Source organism: Rhinatrema bivittatum, chromosome 2, assembly GCF_901001135.1.
Source record: "Rhinatrema bivittatum chromosome 2, aRhiBiv1.1, whole genome shotgun sequence".
NCBI classification, from domain to species: domain Eukaryota; kingdom Metazoa; phylum Chordata; class Amphibia; order Gymnophiona; family Rhinatrematidae; genus Rhinatrema; species Rhinatrema bivittatum.
Window position 1 is genome coordinate 349,003,477 of NC_042616.1, and position 21,567 is coordinate 349,025,043.

A 21,567-nucleotide genomic window follows, 5' to 3' on the forward strand; every position below is an offset into this window, starting at 1 on the left:
TTGTGGTCTACTAAGGGAAGACCCATGAGAATCAGAATCTTCACTAGAGGTGTCTGAGTCATGGACAGAGACTAGTTCCAGATGCTGCTCAGAATCTGCGTCACTAGGTTTTGAATATGTTAAATGTTTCGTTTTTTGTGACTTAAGACATTCCTGACTTAGCAGTATAGGCTGTGTCAAGGCTGGTGTCCTGTGCGTCGGAATTCGAGGTTGAGTTGATAGCCTCGCACGTTTTAAGTCATGAGGCTCTGCTGCGTCGCGTGGCATAGACGCTGTATGCTTAGATGCACCTTTGCGTGTCATTGTGATGTGCGTGTCACTGTGCGCCGGGCTAAGCACTGTGCACGCATCCTGGCGCCAACGCGCCATCCAGCTTCAGCTGATTTGATTTTTTATGACCCGATTTCTGCGGTGTCGATGAGCGGGTTCAGTAAACTGAAACCCAAGCAGCTCATGAGGGGATTTCTGTGAAAGAGGAGTTGCGGCCTCAACTCCCTTCACTGGCCTTGGTGGATTGACCGACCTGGCCGAGGTACCCTCTAGCGATGCAGACCTTTTTGACGGAGTCTTCTTCGGTCTCTTCGACGGTCCCGGCGAAGACTGTGTTGACGATACCTTTAGACGCGCGATTTTTTCTGAGCGCTTCCTTTGGGCTCTGGGAGACATATGAGCACAGTCCCGGCATGAGACTTGGTCGTGTTCTGGTCCCAGGCAAATATAGCAGTAATTATGGTCCATCTGTAATGGACATAATTTTACCGCATTGGCAGTACTTAAATCCCGATGGCTTAGGAGCCATCACTGCCTAAAAGAATTGAAGAAAAAAGAAATTGAGAAAAAAATCTCTTCAGAGACAAGGAGGAGAAAAAACCCCACATGCAGACTGCTCGCGGAAAAAAAGAGACTGAGATAAAAAGGCAATCGCGTGGGAAACTCACTGCGCAGCCATACATAGTTCAAAACTCTGTACTAATTGAGAAAACTCCGCCTACTGACCGGTCGCAAGTGTTGCGACCGTCGCTGCCCGACATCTCCACTATGCCCACCTTACCTCTTTGGCGACTCCCTCTTTGCCTGTTGGAAGTTTGGCTGCCGTGGCGTCATCTTGCTGTTCCCCTCCGGTGTCCCCGGACTGGCTGGATGCTGCACACTGCCATGTTTCCCAGCAGCCTAAGGGCGCACACGCGTGGCGCAGCCCCGACTCAAGTACCAGCAGTGGTGCGAACCTCAGGCGCGTGCCCCTGAGGTGACATCATCCTCACCAGATATTTAAGGTCTCTGAAATCACTAACGAATCGAGTTAGCAAGGGATTTCCTCCAGGTATCAGTGGATGGGATTCGCTCTCCGCATACCTTGCTACTCTACCTCCTCAGACTTACCAGGTGTACCCTCTCCTCGGGGGCCTCGCTTCTCTTTGCTTTTCAGATCGCAGTCTAGAATCGGTACGCGCTCCTCGAGGGCCCTCATTCCCGGACTTGCTACTGAATACCACTTCTGCCAGGAAGTCATCGCTGCCTACAACACCAGTGAGTTACCATCGCTCTCTCAGAGCGTTCCCTGGAACCAGGTACTCGCTAGAGGGCCTACTGCATGCCAGCTCTTGGGCTGCTTCTAAGAGACTATTGTGTGAGTGTTACCATCAAGATTCTGTTCCTGAACTCTGCATACTCTGCCTACTCACTATATTCACTTTCTCTACAGCTCAGTTATCCAGGATTGCTGCTCCAGTATCTGAGGGACTACTGCCCAGCCGGGCACTTCCAGCTCACTACTGCCACCTCTGATTGTTCCATATACTGTTTAATAAAAGAACTAGTGTGTGTCTGTCTCCATACTCTGAGCCTGACCGGTGGTCCCTCTCGGGATCTTCCCCCGGGGGCGTGGTCATCTGCCACCGGCCCAAGGATCCACCCACAACTACCACGAACACTAACAGCGAGACGCTCCCAGACAGCATGGCTAATTCAGCCCTGCTATCGACAGGAAAACATCTGTGTTTTTCCTATTCAGGCAGCTAAATTTTCTCTTCAATCAGTCCTCAAGACAAAGATTCTTTAAGATTGAAATTATTTATTGTACAGGTAAATTCTACTTACAGTTGTTGCATTTCAAACGTGAGCTCCTAGGCAAAATTCTTTGGTAACTGGAGACAGGGTAGCAGGAGGGAGAAGGAGGTCTCTTGTGTTGCAGGAGTTAGTTTATGGTAGAGGTAGGAAGCTTGAGGGATATGAGGCTGATTTAGTCTTCAGATGAAGGCAGTAAGAGAGAAGGTAAAAAACCAGATTGTTTCAGGGAGTATTACAGAGTGCTGCTGACTCAGAAGCATGCAAGGGGTGAACTGAACTCTCGTCGAGAGCTGCTAAAGGAAACGCCTCCACAAGCTGGGGGCAGGGGCAAGGTCCAATGGCAGCGAGCCTAAGAACCATGCGACACAGGGGGAGCATGAAGGGCAGTCCCTTGAGCCTATAAGACTCAAGTTAGATTGAGGAGCATTCAAGCTCTTCCGATAGTGAGAGAAAGTGGAGGGGGTAGGGAGCTTCTCTTAAGGGCAAAGGCTCACAGACTTTTATTATGGGTTACAAAAAGTGTTTCAGTATTAAGAATCCTCAGAAGGGAGGACTGCACTAAACACAGTTAAGCTACAATATGTACCCACTGCTGGGGACAGAACACTTTACTTCTCTCATTAATGGACCAGGTTTTACAAGCACTTGGAGCAGATGAATCCTATTGTCTTGTACTAAATTTATTTATAACTTTTTTATACCGAGGTTCAGGTAACAGAGTTACTTATCACTCCGGTTTACATTCCAACAGGTAATAAATAATGACAATAATATGTCTTACAATGAACAGGGATGTGGACAACTTGGAAAAACATAACTAGGAAAAAAGAACAATGTGAACAGTTAAAACGAAATGGACTTGAGGGATATCAAGCAGACTAGGGGGGGGGGAAGATGACTAATGGAGGGAGGAGGGGGGGAGAAGTTACTATGGCTGAGTAAACATGAACATAGGCCCTGGGTAGCGACAGTCTGTGGAAGCTGTGGATGAATCAAGAAATTATGGGAATGCTTGACCGAACAGCCATGTCTTGAGTCTTTTTTTGAACGTGGTAGGGCAATGTATCAGCCTGAGCTCAGGAGGAAGCAAATTCCACTGTTTGGGGCCTGCGGTGGATAGAGCTCTTTTTCTTAAAGATGTTTTGATGGGAGGTGCGTGCAGAGTGCCTCTGCACTCAACGGCCACCTTTGACACTGTGGACCATAACCTGTTATGCCATCAGATGAGAAACAGTGGGATCGACAGCTGGGTTCTCAGATGGTTCTCGTCATTTCTATCTAACAGAACATTCCAAGTCAAACTGGGCAACCATATATATGATACTTTCCAGTGTGATACAGGTGCCCCTCAAGGCTCAGCCCTCTCAGCAACACTATTCAATATTTACATGCTACCACTGTGTAAATTACTGACAAATCTAGAAATAACTTTTTTCTTATATGCTGACATAAGCAAGTTTGCTTACCGTAGATGGTGTTTCCATAAATAGCAGGATGAATTAGCCATGCTGTCATGGGAACATCTTCCGGACGGCGCAAGGCAGAGCTTCAAAAGCTGTTACAGAGCTTAGCTCTGTGCGGCTGCATGTGTCTTCCAGTGTGGTAGAGCACCCTCTCCCTCAGCCTGTGTTCTAGCAGAAGGAAAGAAAAGTGGTTAGCCGGCGCTCGTGAGGCTTTCCAGGAAGGTGGGTAGGGACGCATGGTTAATTCATCCTATCTACGGAAACACCTTTTACAGTAAGCAAACTTGCTTTTACCTGTCGATAGCAGGGCTGAATTAGCCATGCTGTGAAGGGAGTCCCCAGCACCAGGGTTGTGCTATGAAAGCATCGTTCTGCGTCTTAGCTCAACCCGTCTTACCGTGGACAGCCCACATGGATTCCTTATTGCGTGAAGTGGTGCAGGACCGCTCTGCCCAGAGTTGCATCTGTAGATGCCTGCTGGTCTAGGTAGTAGTGGGACATGAATGTGTGCAATGACAACCAGGTGGCGACTTTGCAAATGTCCAAGAGCGGTACGTGTCGTAAGTGTGCTACGGAGGTAGTGCCTGCCCATAGCTGATGAGCATTAGGCTTCCTCGGTAATGTGGCCTTACTTTTCGCATAGCAGAACTGGAATCATTGTGAAATCCAGCTAGACATGGTCTATTTGGTCGCTGGGAGTCCAGGGGCATTAGGGTTGAAGGTGACTAACAACTGCGACATCCTGTTGTCCAAATGTGTTCTTCTCTTATAATCGGCTAAAGCTCTCTTATAGTCCAGTGTGTGAAGCCGTTCCCTCTAATTCTGATGAGGCTTAGGGAAGAAAATAGGCAAGTCAATGGATTGATTCATATGGACGGGTGAGTTCTCAAGGATATCTTATGGTCATAAGAAAATGCCATACTGGGTCAGACCGAGGGTCCGTCGAGCCCGGCATCCTGTTTCCAACAGTGGCCGATCCAGGCCACAAGAACCTGGCAAGTACCCGAAAACCAAGTCCATTCCATGTAACCGTTTCTAATGGTTCTCCTCCTGGAACCCATCCCTGCCTTTTTCGAACCCCGCTACGTGTGCGCGTGTCGCGGGGAACCGACCCTCTCCTCGGCCTCCAGCGAAAAGGGTCCAGGTCCCGCGTCCGTGCTCGGGCCGCTGGATGGGCTGCCGGGCGACTCGGCCTCGCCGTGCCGACATGACCCCGGGCGGAAGGCTCGGGCTCCGCGCGCCGGCCCTACCGCCGCGAAGTCTTTCCCTAGGGTACACGAAGGAGAGAGGGAGGAACCGCGTCGCCTGAACACCGGACGAGCCGGCCCGCGAGGGCACTCCCTGTTCGGGTACGAGGTGCCAAATCGATCGATGGTGATAGAACTGCAGGTATGGCGGATAGTGCACTAACGCCTGAAGTTCACTAACCCATCTGGTGAGGTAATAGCCATTAGGAAGACCACCTTCCAAGTGAGGTATTTCATGCAAGAGGAATCCATTGGTTCAAATGGAGGTTGCACGAGTTGTTCCAGAACGAGGTTGAGATCCCATGACACGGGAGGTTTCGACGTTGGGGGTCAGAGATGCCAAAAGCCTCTGATAAATCTAGTGACTAATGGGTGAGTCGAGTTGGGATGTCCTTGGTATGGCCTGTGATAGACTGCTATGGCACTAATGTGGACTCATACCGAGACTGTCGCTAGTATGGCTCGGTAAAGTGTGTAAATAGTCGAGTAGACTTTCTGGTAGGCAAGCGAACAGGTCTAGGTTGCGCTTTACACACCAGGTAGAATACCTCCTCCACTTAAAGGAGTAGTTGAATCTGGTTGAAGCTTTCTGGGAGGCAGCCAGTATCTCTTGTGCCGACTGAGTTATTCCCTGCTCTCTCAGTAATGTCCACTCAACCTCCAGTCAGGTGGAGAGAGTCCTGCATGGGATGTAGGAGGGATCCCCTTTCCTGGGATTACATGTCTGCCTGCTGTCCCAAGGGAATGCTATTATATGAACCCTGAGTAATAAATATAGATTCAAAAAAGACCTGTTATATGGATGTCAGAAATAATGGAAGACCTGAGTGTACCTTCATACGATGCTGTGCTTGATGCAGCTATCGTGACTGTGAAGCCTGTGTATAGGCTTTAAAAATCATTAGGTACCCCAGTATTTAGATGCAAACTCTTAAAGTGTTCACTGTCCACTATGGAATTATTGCTTTGATGATCACATAAGTGCTGCTTTAATGATCACTTATCTTTAACTTGTAGTCGGTCTTGCCTCAGCCGACATCCAGATGTTTCGGAGACTGGCTCCTTCTTCAAGGGCTGGTTGCTTCTTCAAGGGCTGGTTAAAAAACCTCCACAGTACTTTTTGAAGATATCACCAAATTACACAAACGACGAATCAGAGCGGAATTACACGGAGTCACCCTCATTGAATACATCAAGCAGCAGCTAATCCCACGAGGTTTAAGGATTAGGAAGGAGCCACTCATGTTCACTGAGAGAACGGAGTTCCTTTCCAAATGGAACGCCATCTTAAATAAATGTTCCTTAGATCTTATGATCCTCATAATAGAATACACTAAGATCACTACAGAGGAAATCAACGCAGAGTTAGTGGTCATAGAGGATGAGTATAGACAGAGCACAACAATTGACATAATAGAATCATCATTGGAAAAATTGAAATCAGATATGGACAAATTCAAAACAGATATCAAACGTTATAAGATCAACAAGTTTAATAGAGACAAAAAGGATTATGCTGAGAGCAATATTTATTCCTGGCCAAGCAAAAAGGACAAAAAGGAGAAAAAAGATAAATCAGAACAACAAACACAGAAACCTAGAAAAGTCGCTTTTTCAGGGACGGAAGAGTCTTCTAGTGGGTCCGATGAACAAAATCACAGACCACAGAGCACTACTTTTTTAGACAAAGGACGGTCCAAGTACAAGCCCAGTCGTACCCAAGACAAGAAGAACAAACCACAAGAGGACGACGTCCAGTGGCACAAACCGTTCACAAGATCTCAGACCCAATCCAATCCTCAGTAGTAAATCTGTCCAGTTATACTCTCTCATTACAAGAAGAGCAGGTTCTTAATAAAGGCTTATCTTTTGTTCCGACCAATACACATGATCCATTTACATGTCGTATTTCTCTCCACAGATTCTTTCGTACCCTTATGATTCGACATTTTTTCCAGGATGTCCCTATAACAACTCCCGATATCTCCATTTTAAAAAACAAGTCAAGATGGATTCCGCCAGGACCCACTGACAAACAAATAAAGGCATACCAAACGTTAGTCCTTCGGGACATTTCCACATTAGAAAAGAAGAAATCTCATATTTTTTACAATTTATCCAGAGATCAACGTTTGGCTCTGGCTTCCTTAGCATCCAATATGGCTATCACCATCAAACCGGCAGATAAGGGAGGAGCAGTAGTGATACTGGACTCAAAGGAATACAGAAATGAAATACTTCAACAGCTACAAGATACAAAGTTTTATCAGCCCTTAGCTGTTGATCCTACACCTATATTACAAGATAGAATACAACAACTCCTTACAGAAGCCCAGCAAAAAGGGTATCTTACAACACGTGAATTTAATTTTCTTCAAGTTTCTCATCCCAGGACTCCAGTTATTTATGGAGTCCCAAAAATTCACAAAAGACTCATCAAGCCTCCTTGCCGTCCTATCATTTCGGCCAACGGCTCAATACTTGAGCCTTTGGCCCAGTTCATTGATCATTTTCTTCAACCTCGGAGCGGCAGTAGCCACAGAGGCATTCACGGAGCGGGATGCCAGTGGCCGGTGGTAGGTGTCCACCTTCACAGAGTAGAAGGATGAAGGGCATCCATCTCCCAATTAAAAAAAGAAAAGAAAAAAAGAAAAAAAAAACAGGGATGGGTTCATGGGCTTATAGGTATTACCAATTATTAGGCTTTTCAATATTTGATGATAGTTAATGTGACTTTCAAGGCATTCTTCACTTTCGGTGCATGTCCGGCATGACTCCTTGCTTCAATGACAGGGGAAAAGAAAAACTGATACTTCACACATTTCCAGCATTGCCCTCTGCTTCATGGCAGAGAGCTATGCTGCCGCTTACCCAACTAATCAAACTTAATATTTCACTTGGAAGCAGCTCCAGCACTGCTCTCTACATTAATGGTGGGGGTGAAAAGGGAATTAGAACATAAGGTTACTAAGAGCCAAGAGAAACAGTTAAGTATGAGAACAAATGTGTGAAGCTTGCTGGGCAGACTGGATGGACCGGTTGGTCTTCTTCTGCCGTCATTTCTATGTTTCTATGTTATGTTTCTATGTATCTTTAGCACAATCATATGTCCAAGATACCTCAGACATGTTGACCAAACTGGCAAAAATCTGCCATTTACCTGTACAAAGCTTTCTAGTAACACTGGACATAGAGGCTTTGTATACTAGCATACCACAAACAAAAGCTCTTAAGCTCATTAAAGACATACTTGTTCAAAGACCTCGTCCACACAGGATCCCCTCGCATTTTCTTGTTCAATTATCAGAAATGATATTGTATCACAACTACTTTGCATTTGAACAAAATTATTATTTGCAGACACATGGTGTGGCAATGGGATCCCCTGTTGCCCCAGATGTAGCAAACCTTTTTGTTGCCACATTTGAAGAAACCATGGTATATCCCTCGCCATTTTTCAGAGATACTCTGCAGTGGTCAAGATATATTGACGATATATTCTTTATATGGACAGGAACGGAAGCCACACTCATCATGTTTCATCAGTGGCTCAATCAGGCACATCCTAACCTTAAATTCACTTTGAATTATCATCAAGATACCATATCATACCTTGATATCAAGATCTTCAAACAAGATTCCACTCTGCATACCACTTTATTCAGGAAACCGACAGACAGGAACAATTTTCTTCGATTCGATAGTCATCACCCCAGAAAATTCAAAGAGGGTTTGCCAGTGGGGCAGTTCTTTCGTATTAAACGACTGTGTTCAGAGAATGAAGAATTTCATAAACAAGCAAACAGTTTATCCACACGTTTTGCCGCTCGAGGTTACCCTAAACATGTTATCAACCGAGCATATAAAAGAGCTATGTTCTCGGATAGAGATGCCCTCCTACAAAACAAACACAAATCTGATGATGTAGATTTGGTTTGTGTTTTACAACACACGCAACTCACCCCACAGATCAAAAACATCTTGTTAAAATACTGGCACGTTCTAAGCCCCCATCCAGTTTTTAAGCAGACTCCAATGTTTGTGTACTCCAGGGGACAAAACATCAGACATGTCATTAGGGCGTCCACACCAGAACCAACAGTTGCAGTCTCCAGGGGGCAATCTCCGTGTGGCAAATGTATGTTTTGTTCCCAAGCTCACTCTGGCACCACTTGGTGCCATCCCACAACAGGATATATAGTCAATATTAATGATGATGTGAATTGCAATACAGATTTTGTTGTCTATGCACTACAGTGTTCATGCCCCAAAGTATATATAGGCAGGACTGAAAGAAAAATAAGAACTCGCCTTACAGAACACAAAAGCAGAATTAATCATCAAGATCAGAAGGCACCAATAGTACAACACTGCATTGACTTCAGCCATTCCTTTAATGATTTCACATGGGTTATCATTCAACACATTCGACATTCTTGGAGAGGAGATCGTGCCGGCATTTTAAACAAACAAGAAAATGCCTGGATTTTTCGTCTAAATACCCTGGAGCCATTCGGACTGAATGATAAAATAGAGTGGCAATCGCTTATTTGAAGTCCTGCTTATTTTAAGCTCTGCAGGTATTTTTCAGCGCATCAGCCAGTGACGTTCAATAGCTCCGCCCCCTCTTCTTTTCCACCGAGGGATTTCCCTTTAAATATGGCGCCTGTCGCCGGCGTTTTCGCGCCACTAAAGGAGCCGCAGGAGCAGCCATCAGCCTCTCAGTAAGTACTTTTAACTATTTGCCGGTATATGAGCTCATTTCACGGCAATAATAGTTTTCTTAAAAAGATAGTATGTGCAGCCCCCTTTTGCCCGTTTGCAGGCTAGTTTCTAAAATATTAGCACCTTTCATAAAACCTTCTTAATAAGCTGGTTCACAAACAAATAAGCCCCGAACCATATTAAATAAGCATTCACCATAGTAGCCTCATTAGATTAAACAGAGTAAATATTCCTCTGGACATCCCGTTTTTTCACAGCGGAGCTTCACGGACCGTCATAAAAAACAAGTCCACAATCGATTAAACATCACTGCTACAGCAACTAAGTATGTATCCTTTTGTACACAGCCTAAGTTAATTGCTTTTTTCAATAACTGAAAGATGTCCATTTGCATACTCTATTAGTGCTCCACCAGATGAATCATCACTGCTACAGTAATTAATGTTCCACGGGTCTCTCTTGCGAACAACCAGCCCTTGAAGAAGGAGCCAGTCTCCGAAACATCTGGATGTCGGCTGAGGCAAGACAGACTACAAGTTAAAGATAAGTGATCATTAAAGCAGCACTTATGTGATCATCAAAGCAATAATTCCATAGTGGACAGTGAACACTTTAAGAGTTTGCATCTAAATACTGGGGTACCTAATGATTTTTAAAGCCTATACACAGGCTTCACAGTCACGATAGCTGCATCAAGCACAGCATCGTATGAAGGTACACTCAGGTCTTCCATTATTTCTGACATCCATATAACAGGTCTTTTTTGAGTCCCAAGGGAATGGGCAGCTTGATCGATAGGCGAACTAGGTAAGCGTACTAGGGCTGTCTGGGCCAAGCCGGGTCAATTAGTATCAGTTTGGCAAGGTCTTGCATGCATTTTTGAATGGTACGTGAGAGTAACAGAAATGGAGGATATGAATACAGAAGCCCCATCGACCAAGGAACCAGGAAGGCATCCCGCGCCGTTCTCAGCGCGCTGGGGAACATGGAACAGAAGCTGGGAACTTTCCGGTTCTGTTCTGTGGCGAAAAGGTCCATCACCGGAGTCCCCCCACTGGGCAAAAATATTGTCAGCCACCTGCTGATTGAGCAACCATTTGTGAGGGTGGAACACGCGGCTCAGCCTGACCGCTCGCTCGTTTTGCACTCCCAGTAGGAAGGTAGCCTGTAGAGTGATGGAGTGGCAGTTCGCCCATTCTATGATGTTCACCGCCTCCCTGCAGAATATCCAGGAACCTGACCCTCCTTTGTTTATATAGTACATCGCCACTTGATTGTCTGTATGCACCATGACCCTCTTGCCGGAGAGATGACGGGAAAAGGTTCAGAGGGCGTTTCGTAATGCCCACAGTTCTAGAAGATTGATTTGATAGGACTGCTCCAGGAGTGATCAATTTCCCTATGTTTGAAGATGGTCTAGGTGCGTTCCCATCCCTTGTGGGAAGCATATGTGGGGAGGATGGTGTTGTGGGGTAGGGGGCAGGAACAAGGCATTCCTGGTCAGAGTTTGTGGTTTTAGCCACCACAACAGATCTGGTTTCATATCTTGTGAGAGTGAGACGGTTCAAGTCAAAGGGTGACTGAACTGGGACCACTGGCGTTTGAGCCCCCATTGTAGTCTGCACAAATGTAGTCTGGTGTGGCCCAGTACGGTTAAGACCGGATGGTCAGAGGGCCTTTGGGTATGCAAAAGTTGAGTCGCAAGCCTGTGGAATTCCTGAACTCTGACCCCGGGTAAGAACGTCCTCCCTATCGAGGTGTGGAGCGCGGCACCAATGAACTGGAGTGCTAGCGAAGGCTGGAGATTGGACTTCTCGTAGTTGATGACAAGGCATAGGTCCTGAAGGCAGACTATCATCATGGAGAGGTTCTGTTGGAGAGTTTGCACCATCGAGGCCACTATCAGTCAGTCATCTAAATAGGGGAATAATTGGATTCCCTTCTGAGGTGGGCTGCCACCATCACCACTAGTCACTTGGTGAATACCCTGGGGGCTGCCAAGATTCCAAAGGGAAGCACCTTGGATTGGTAGTGCTGCCCAATGGATTGGAAGTAAAGGTATCGCCTAAAGTCGTTGGGCTGTAGGAGAGGAAGAATTGTCTTGAGGGAAACCATCTTGAAGTTTTCTTTCATGAGGACTTTGTTGAGGCCTTGGAGATCCAGAATAGGGTATAGTCCTCCCGACTTCTAGGGAATTAAGAAGCAGGGGGGAATAGAATCCCGTGTTCCAGCCAATTTTGTCCAGCTTCCAAATGGCCCCTTGGGCCTGCAGAACCAAGATTTTGGTTTCCAACTGTTGATGGTCTCCCTGGGCTATGCATGTATTTGGGCAGTTGGGAAGAGGCGGAAGGGACTAGAATTTCAGTTGGTAACCGTTCCGGAAGATTTCCAATATCCAAAGGTCTGTTGATCTTCGACCAGGATTAATAGAAAAGCGAGATCCTGCCCTCAATGGTGCATGGCAGCAGAGGCCCTGCGATGCTCAAAAACTCAGCTGGGGCTTGGGGATGGCAGTAGGCTGCTGTCTCTGTGGCTGCGATTGCTGCCTAGGCTGGGGGAGGGGCGGGAGTCTGTATTGAGCATACGGGTGGTATGATCAAAGTTGGTATCCCTGCCTGCAGGCAGCTAACGAACAAATGGTCGCCTTCACATGGAAGGTTCGCCAGTTTCTCATGGACATCCTCCCGAACTGCACTGGCCTGTAACCAGGCTAAACATCTTGCTGCTATCGCTGATGCGGACGCCCGAGAAGAGGTATTGAAGGCTTCGTATATCATCCGTAACAGGTGGCGCAGACCCTCTTCCATGTCCTGGATGGGCTGAGGTGCAGAAGCGAGAGAATCCAGGAGTAAGCCCTTTAAGGTCTGTAAGGACTCATAAGTATTGAGTTATATAGAACTGGTGCTGTGTATCCTTGCATCCAACATTGTCGATTGGAAAGATCTTTTGGGAACTCGTCAAGGTACCAGTTGCCCTTGCCAGGCAGAGTGTTGGAGTGAAAATGTGTCTTCTTAGTCCGTTTCATGGCAGACTCCACCACTATGGACACGTGTGGCAGTTGTGGTGGAGTGTAGTAAGGCGACTGCCACATCCGAAATTTGAGGTCGGATTTCCTGGAGGCTGGTGGCAATGCGAAGGGTGTTTCCCAGGACTGAGTCCAATACCTGATGTGGTGGAAGAGCTGAGGGCTCAGCAGGCATTTCAAATATCTTTAGAATGCCTAGCGTCTCTGTTCTCGGGTTGTAAAGTTTTCGTGTCTCGATGTTCAGAGTAGCCCCGACCTTCCTGGGGTGACATGGAGCCACAGTGCTTGCAGGCCATCTGGTCGTGGTCCACGCCCAGGCAGAGTGTCCATCAGTGATGGACATCTTTGTTTTGGTTTAGCAGTGTTTGGGTGGATTCTTGGTTACTGTGGCAGATGACCACGCCCATGGGGAGGAGCCCCGTGGAGAGCCAAAGAACTGGGCTAGACTCAGGATGCACAAACACAGAATTTAGTTCTTTTATTATACAGCTTGATGTGTACCACCAGAGGTGGCAGTAGTTAGGTGATCCAGAGGTAGCAGTCCCGGGACCCTCGGCAGAGGGAACCCATCTCACCACGTTGGTACAGGGGATTCCCGTGTAGGTTTCCCAGGCAAGGCAATGCTGTAGATGAGACAGACAGAGTTAGATTACTTACTAGATGGTAGCTGTAGATTGGCAATTCCACCAGGCTGAAGTAGATGGCACTGGCACTGAGGCTGGGAGAGTAGGCCCTCGAGGAACGAGTACCTGATCCCAGTAAGGCACCTGAAATAAAGCAGAGGGCCCCTGAGGAGCGGGTACCCAGGTTAGTCAATACCCCGAAGGGCAGAGAGAGAGAGAGCTTCCAGCGGCAACACGGAAGCGGCAGAGTAGCTTAGACCGGCCAAGACCAATCCATTGCTAACTCAATGAGCTAGCAAACAAGTACAGGCTAAATACCCGGATGGCATGACGTCACTTGAGGGGTATGCCCCCGAGGCTCACGCCATAGTTGTAACAAAGACGTGGGTAGTGTACGCGCACCGTAGTAGGACCTTGGGAGGAACATGGGGGGAGGCAACGCCATAGCCGTTCTGGGGACGCTGGAGAGGGCGGCTTGCAGACGCAGCGATAGCCATTTTCCCAAGGTAAGCGGGAGGAGCCGAGAACAAGGTGAGGCATAAGGGGTGAAGCCGTCTGAGACTGATGGACGCAACAATCTTCCCGCAGGCATAGGGTTTAAAGCCTGATGGCCTGGGCATACCTGTGGCCATGTCGCAGGTAGTCTCTTCAGTGACTCTTGTAGTTTTCTTTTTTTGTGAGGAAGAAAGTCGCTCCACATGTGTCTTGGCATGCGGAAAGAACAGACTGAGGGAGAAGGCGCTCTCCCGCGCGGGAACAGCTTTTGAAGCTCCGCCTTGCGCCATCCGGAGGATGCTCCCATGACAGCATGGCTAATTCAGCCCTGCTTCTGATGGGAAAACAGTTTTACATCCCACTCTCCAGATCATTTGAAAATATAGCTTTGATACTCTCTTCCTAAATGAAAGCAATACAACAAGAGCTTTTGCAACTTAAATTAACATTAAACCCAAAAAAGACTGAAATCATTTGGCTGAGTAGAAACTCATCGATAGTTAAACCACCTGCCCTAAACCTGGATATTTTTCAAATTAATCCCTCAAATCAAGTACAGGATTTGGGTATACAGCTAGATGAGAACCTTTCAGTGAAAATGCACATTGGTAAATCAATCAAGACAGGTTATGCCAAGTTGCGTATTCTTCATCGATTGAAACCATTAACGTTTGAGGACTTCCATAACGTAATGCGAACTTTAATCTTCTCAAAGTTAAGACTACTGTAACTCCTTACTACTAGGTCTTCCAGCATGTCACTTAAAACCACTACAACTATTACAAAATGCCGCAGCGAGGCTCCTAATAGGATCCAGGAAATATGATCACATTATACCCTCACTGATGACACTACATTGGTTACCAGTACAATCCAGAATCTACTATAAAACATTAATGATAATATTCAACATCATTCATTCCAATAACATCAGCTTGTTAGGAGTGACAATACAACCATATAATCCACAGCGAACACTAAGATCTCAGAGTAAAGGACTATTAACTATTCCCACAAAATGGAGCACACATCTGACAAATCAGAGATCATGTGTTTTCCATAGCAGCTCCAAAACTCTGGAATTCGCTGCCTGAGATGGAAAGATTTAAAGGTGAACTAAAAACATGGCTATTCAAAAACACATATAAATCAACTTAAAAACTTCAGAATATACAGAATCACAATGACAAGAAGGACAAAAGATAATAATCAAATCATGAAGAATAAATCAAATGAGAGCATGTAAGATTCTCAAAACAACCCACTGACTAAGATGGGAAAACTATCATTTTGTATTATTTTCAATACTCTTCCTAAGTATTAGATCTATTCTTAATATGTACTAGAAAATTTCACTTGATAAATTTTATTGCCTGTCTATGAATACCACCTCTGTAACAAATCATTGTTTGTGTGTTGAGTTATAACTATGGATGTCATTTTGTAAACCGTTGTGATGGAATGACAGTATATAAAATGTCTAAATAAATAAATTTCTTTTCCCACTTATATCCCTCTTATTCTCCCTAATTCTATGGGAGATACAGAAAATTCTGCTTGAAAGAAAAATAAGGTATTTTTCTGGAAAGGGAAGATAGGGCCAGGGCATTGAAAGTCTCACTCTTAAAAATTGCTTACACTCGGAAGCTCTGAAGGTGGGTGTTGGAAGGAACTAAGGGGGATCTTGTATGCTCTTCAACCAAAGATAAGAACATGCCATACTGGGTCAGACCAAGGGTCCATCAAGCCCAGCATCCTGTTTCCAACAGTGGCCAATCCAGGCCATAAGAACCTGGCAAGTACCCAAAAACTAAGTCTACTCCATGTTACCGTTGCTAGTAATAGCAGTGGCTATTTTCTAAGTCACTATACCACTTCGGACCTTTCTCTAATATATCTGAAGAATGTTTTGTCACCTTGCTTTACCTCTTTGGCAATCCTGTCTTCCGCCTGGCTTTTTGCTTTCTTGATTTCTTTGTCTCCTGTGTTCCTCTTTTTGGGATTCTTTATATTTCTTGAGTGCTGTTCTTTTTGCTTTTATTTTATCAGCTACCTCTTTTGAGAACCAGATCGGTTTCTTATTTCTCCTATTTTTGTTTACTTTTCTAACATATATATTTGTTGCTCTTGTATTGCTCCTTTTAGCTTGGCCCACTGTTGTTCCACCTGGCTCATTTTCTCCCAGTCCTAGTTCTGCCTCCAGGTATGAACCCATTTCAACGAAGTCCATATTTTTGAAATTCAAAACTCGGGTCTTCATGTGACTTCTCTGTACCCTAGTTGCGATATCAAACCATACCATTTGATGATCACTGGTGCTGAGGTGGGCACCCACCTGGATATTAGAGACATTATCCCCATTAGTGAGCACTAGGTTGAGTATAACTTCCTTGTGGGTCCATTACTATTTGTTTGAACAGAGTCCCTTGCAGGGCATGCACTCTCTCTCTATTTCTGGTAGACTCCGCAGAAGGGATATTCCAGTCTATGTCCAGCAGGTTAAAATCTCCCACAATCAACACTTCTCCTTTCTTTTCCATTTTTTGATCGTCTTCCACCAGATCTGTCTATTTTTTCCTGTTTGAATCGAAAGCCTATAAACCACTCCAGTAAAAATGGATGCACCATCATCTTTTCTTTTTTTTTTTTTTAGAACAACCCATAATGCTTCTTCTTTACCCCACATTCCTTGCAATTCAGTTGCTTGGATATTGTTTTTGACATAAAAAAAAACTACTCCTTCCCCTTTCTGTCCTTCCTTAACAAGTTATAGCCTGGTATGGTCATATCCCAATTATGAGATTCCATGAACCATGTCACCATAACAGCAACAATGTCCAAGTCCACCTCCACCATTAGGGCTTGCAGGTCTTGGATTTTATTGCCCAAACTATGAGCATTTATAGTCATATCTTTCCAGTTATCTCTTGATTTGTTATACTTCCTAGACTCCTTTACTGCTTTTTTGAGCTGACTGATTTTGTTATTATCTGTTCCCACTACCTGTATTGTTTGGGGGTGTTCATGTCAATTTTATTGGCTAGCTCCTGCCACCCCCATTCTCTAGTTTAAATACCTGTTAATATATGATCTGAATTTCTCACTTAGCATCCTCCTTCCTGCTACAGACAAATGTAGGCCATCCTTACCATATAGCCTTTTACTGCTCTATACATGACCCCAGCCTCCAATGTATCCAAAACTACTTTCTGTGCACCAGGTTTGGAGCCAAGAATTGAAATTATCTATTTGGCATAGATTTTCATTTCCCTTTCCATGAACAGGTAATACTTCCGAAAAGGCAATAGTCTTTGCAGTGTGTCTTATCTTTCCTAGATTTTATTTATTTTATTTATTTATTTATTTAAGGTTTTTATATACCGGCAATCATGAGAACATATCTTGCTGGTTTACATGAAACGGGAGTGCATTAAATACATCAAACTAGAACTCAGGTGACCGAAAGTACAGTTACAATTAACAAGGGTGGCAGAACTTGGTGAAGAGGAAGAAAAAGGAAAGAATAAATGGTTAAACGATATACAAGTCACATTACAAGTTATGTACAAATGGCATGATTAATGGCTGAATGTTTTGAGGAGTCCTTGGGTTGTGTCCTTGGATTGTGTCATTAAATTGTGTCTTGGAAAGCTTGCTTGGAAATCTTTCTGTATTTCATGGATACCATTTCTATTGAGGTCCCCCAGATGGATGATAACACTGATATCAAAGTTTCTACTTTCTTCTTCAATAACTTGAACTATCTGGTTTGCATTTCTACTTGCTGAGGATCCTGGAAGACATTTAACTGTTATGTCACCATCAAAAAATGCTCCCAATTTGGTTCCTCTGATGATTAAGTCTCCCAGCAGCTTTCTTTTATGACATTTGATTCTGTTGAAGGGCTTCTGGGTGCACTGGATGACTCCAGTTTTAGAAATCATTTCAAAATCTATTCCTGAGGTTTCCTCATTCTCTAATGCAGGAAAAGCATTATGTAGAGTTAACAGTGGGGAGACTGGGTGTCATCACAGGCCTTATTCTGCCACAGCCCAATTGTTCCTGGGTTTTTGAATCCTGGAAGTCTAACATCTCTGTGGGAGTGGGGGTTGATGCACAGGATGCTGTAAAGTTGGGGAAGGTGGGTGTCTGTTTTTCTTGGGTTTCAGAAACCTCTGTAGGAGACGGGTGAGAGGTACTGAATGTATGTTTTAATTTATAAGCCACCTAAGACTACAGATGTTTTAAAATAAATAAAACTCATGGCATTTGCCACACTGTTCCCTTTTCCCTCCCCACAACATACACACACACACACACACTGCTCTCACATATTCATCTTTCTCCTCTTCTCATGCATACACATCTCTCCTTCCCTCATTTAATTTCCTTCCTTGCTTCTCTCTTCTACCATCAACCCCTTCCTCATGTCTGTCTTCCACCCTGTCTCTCCTCTCCTCCATCATCCCTCCCTTCTTTTGCACACAATTTCCCTCACCCTCTCCTGTGTGTTGCAGGTCCCCTGAACTGGCAGCAGCATAAGCTGTGGAGATTCAGAGCATGTAGAATCAGCAGCTTGAGCCACTGGATATCAGTGCATGTGTGGCAGTGCAGAATGATTGGGCCTGGCTACATCAGAGTAATCTATGTTAACTTTTGGTGAAACATTTCTGCATATGGATAACCTGCATGGATATGCAATTACAACCAGTCAGTGGTGCATTCAAAGGGATCCATCTGGGCATATCCTACAATTAACATATGATTTAGCTTTTGGTTGTCTACATTACTTTATGGAGCAGAAATTAAGTTTACTCATGATGGCAGGGGCAGTCCGCTCCTTTGTTTCTACAGCCAGGGTAAGCCCTCTATGCACTGCAAGAAGGAATGAATAAAGTTGGGGAGGGGGTCTGGCCATCACTTGCTTTTATGGCTTGGATGGGACCTCCTTATCCTTAGGGTAATCCACAAGGAACAACAGTTTCAACCCCAAATAATTTGCTAGGCAGAATGTATGAACCATTTTGTTATTTATCGGCCGCCATTTAGGATGCAAGTTCCCTCCATCTGGCAGGAGTTTACTGCTCTGGTGTGGTCGTTACACTCCAAAAGCAGGATATTTGGTAGGTTTAAGGTCCCCTACTGTCGACCCTCTCTGCGTCGACAGCAAGCTGATTTAAACCTTAGATGTCGACAATTATCAATTTAGTGCATCACAAGATCAACAGCGGAAGTGGCGGCCAACAAGGTTTGATCCTACTTGAGTTATTCTACCCATACAGAGCTGCAACAGTCAACTGGCTCCTGTTGCCTCCACTGCTGGCACAGCTAAACTACCTCCCAAGTGTCCTGCATTGGGCATGAGAGAAAAGGAGGCTTCGGGCCAACACAGGAGGCCTTGGCAAGTTTGCATAGTTCTCATACTTAACCACAATGGCTCTATAAAAATCCAAATAACCAGCAATACTGGCATATCTGTTGCTCAAATATTCAGTCTCTTAGGTGCCCTGCATAACTTGTCAGAGAGACTTAAGAACCTAAGACATTGCCATGCTGGGTCAGCCCAGCATCCTGTTTCCAAGAGAGGCCAAACCAGGCCACAAGAACCTGGCAATTACCCAAACACTAAGAAGATCCCATGCTACTGATGCAATTAATAGCAGTGGCTATTCCCTAACTAAACTTGTTTAATAGCCTTAATGGACTTCTCCTCCAAGAACTTATCCAAACCTTTTTTCAACCCATCTACACTAACTGCACTAACCACAACCTCTGGCAACAAATTCCAGAGCTTTATTGTGCAGCGTGAAAAAGAATTTTCTCCGATTAGTCTTAAATGTGTTACTTGCTAACTTCAAGGAATGCCCCCTAGTCCTTCTATTATTCAAAAGTGTAAATAACAGATTCACATCCTCTCATGATCTTAAAGATCTCTATCATATCCCCCCTCAGCCTCTCTTCTCCAAGTTGAACAGCCCTAACCTCTTCAGCCTTTCCTCATAGGGGAGCTGTTCCATCCCCTTTATCATTCTGGTTGCCCTTCTCTGTACCTTCTCCATCGCAACTATATCTTTTTTGAGATGCGGCGACCAGAATTATACACAGTATTCAAGGTATGGTCTCATCATGAAGCGATACAGAGGCATTATGACATTTTCCGTTTTATTAACCATTCCCTTCCTAATAATTCTAACATTCTGTTTGCTTTTTTGACTACTGCAGCACACTGAGCCGACTATGATGCCTAGATCTTTTTCCTGGGTGGTAGCTTCTAATATGGAACCTAACATCGTGTAACTACAGCAAAGGTTATTTTTCCCTATATGCAACACCTTGCACTTATCCACATTAAATTTCATCTGCCATTTGGATGCCCAATCTTCCAGTCTTGCAAGGTCCTCCTGTAATGTATCACAATCCACTTTTGATTTAACTACTCTGAATAATTTTGTATCATCCGCAAATTTGATAACCTCACTCGTCGTATTCCTTTCTAGATCATTTATATATATATATATATATATATTGAAAAGCACTGGTCCAAGTACAGATCCCTGAGGCACTCCACTGTTTATCCTTTTCCATTGAGAAAATTGACCATTTAATCCTACTCTGTTTCCTGTCTTTTAACCAGTTTGTAAACCACAAAAGGACATCGCCTCCTATCCCATGACTTTTTAGTTTTCTTAGAGGCCTCTCATTAGTATCAAGTGCACCAGCATTTCCACTTGGACTTCTAGTCAACTAGAAAACTATATCCTGTAGTCTGTAATACGGTGGAAAAATTATGAATGTAAAATGAGGATAGTTTAAAAAAAAGTGGAAACCTAAGAGAATGATCTAATCCCTACTTTCCATAACAAGTACACAGAGTCTCCAAGCCTTTGCAGGATTTCTGGGGTTCTCCAGCACATGTAGAATTTGGTTGCACTAAGATACTCAGTAAATAATACAGTGCGTTACGTTGCCACACATCAGAGACTGGCAGCAATAGTAACAAAACAATAACTACATTTGTTGCAAATACACCAAGTGACATTTAAAACAAAACCAAAGCTCCATTTTTTTTATTTGAATTACTAAAAAAAAAAAACCCAAAAAAAACATAGTGGTTGAAAACACCTTCAGCGTAGCCTCTCCCACAACACCAAATCCAAGTAATAAGGACATAGTTATACCGAACCTAATCCTCCCTCTATACTGCAGCCCGGGACTTTCACATCCTGGAGTGGGGATGGGGAGACCAATAAGCCACCCCCGTCTCTACCGCCTTGTGACTTACATTACTGATACAGTCCGTCAGGTTCGGGGGCGGCACTTTGGGCTTTCCCTTCCCAAAAAGCCGGTTCATTTCCGAATTGTCAAGGCTTCAAAGACCCAAAAGAAAACCAGTTTCTCCACAGCTCGGGATTGATGCAGTGATACAGCTGCCTCACCGACCAACACGGAAGTTTCTAATAACAAGAGGAACGGAAGATGATGCGTGAGTTTCGTCTACGTCATGACAACATGCACCCTTTCCTCTTCATAGCCTCCTTTCCCGGCGTTTTGTCAGGCGGGCAGGAAGTGACGTTTTTAGAACGCCCAACCCTGGATTCTAGTTCAATTTGTATCTGAGTGCTTACTTCCTGGTTCGGGGAGGTAGGATAGGAGGTTCATGGTGTTGTGGAAACTGATATGTAGAAATTCAGTTATGTCGACTGAGTGGGATAATTTGGCTTTTTTTTTTTTTTCGTGCCATGTTGGATCATACTAAGAACCATCGAGTTCAGCATCCAGGCTGGATGTACTAAGAGCCACCCGGCAGTTCCCACTCCCATGGAGCAGAAATGGCTTTCTCCTGGCTAATAATTGCTTATGGACTTTTTTTTCTTCAGAAACTTGTCCCAACCCGTTTCAAACACAGCAGTGCTAAATATCTT

At 44.7% G+C, this 21,567-nt stretch overlaps 1 protein-coding gene across 1 annotated transcript in view; it reads right to left on the reverse strand.

Annotated features, from left to right (window-relative positions):
• The window catches only part of CHMP5 (charged multivesicular body protein 5), a 162,999-nt gene extending 141,822 nt beyond the window's left edge, over window positions 1-21,177 (reverse strand). The window contains exon 1 of the mRNA XM_029589882.1: window positions 20,928-21,177. Coding sequence (XP_029445742.1) covers window positions 20,928-20,996 — 69 coding nt within the window. The 5' untranslated portion in view covers window positions 20,997-21,177. The remainder of the gene's footprint in view (window positions 1-20,927) is intronic.
• Between the last annotated feature and the right edge of the window lie 390 nt (window positions 21,178-21,567).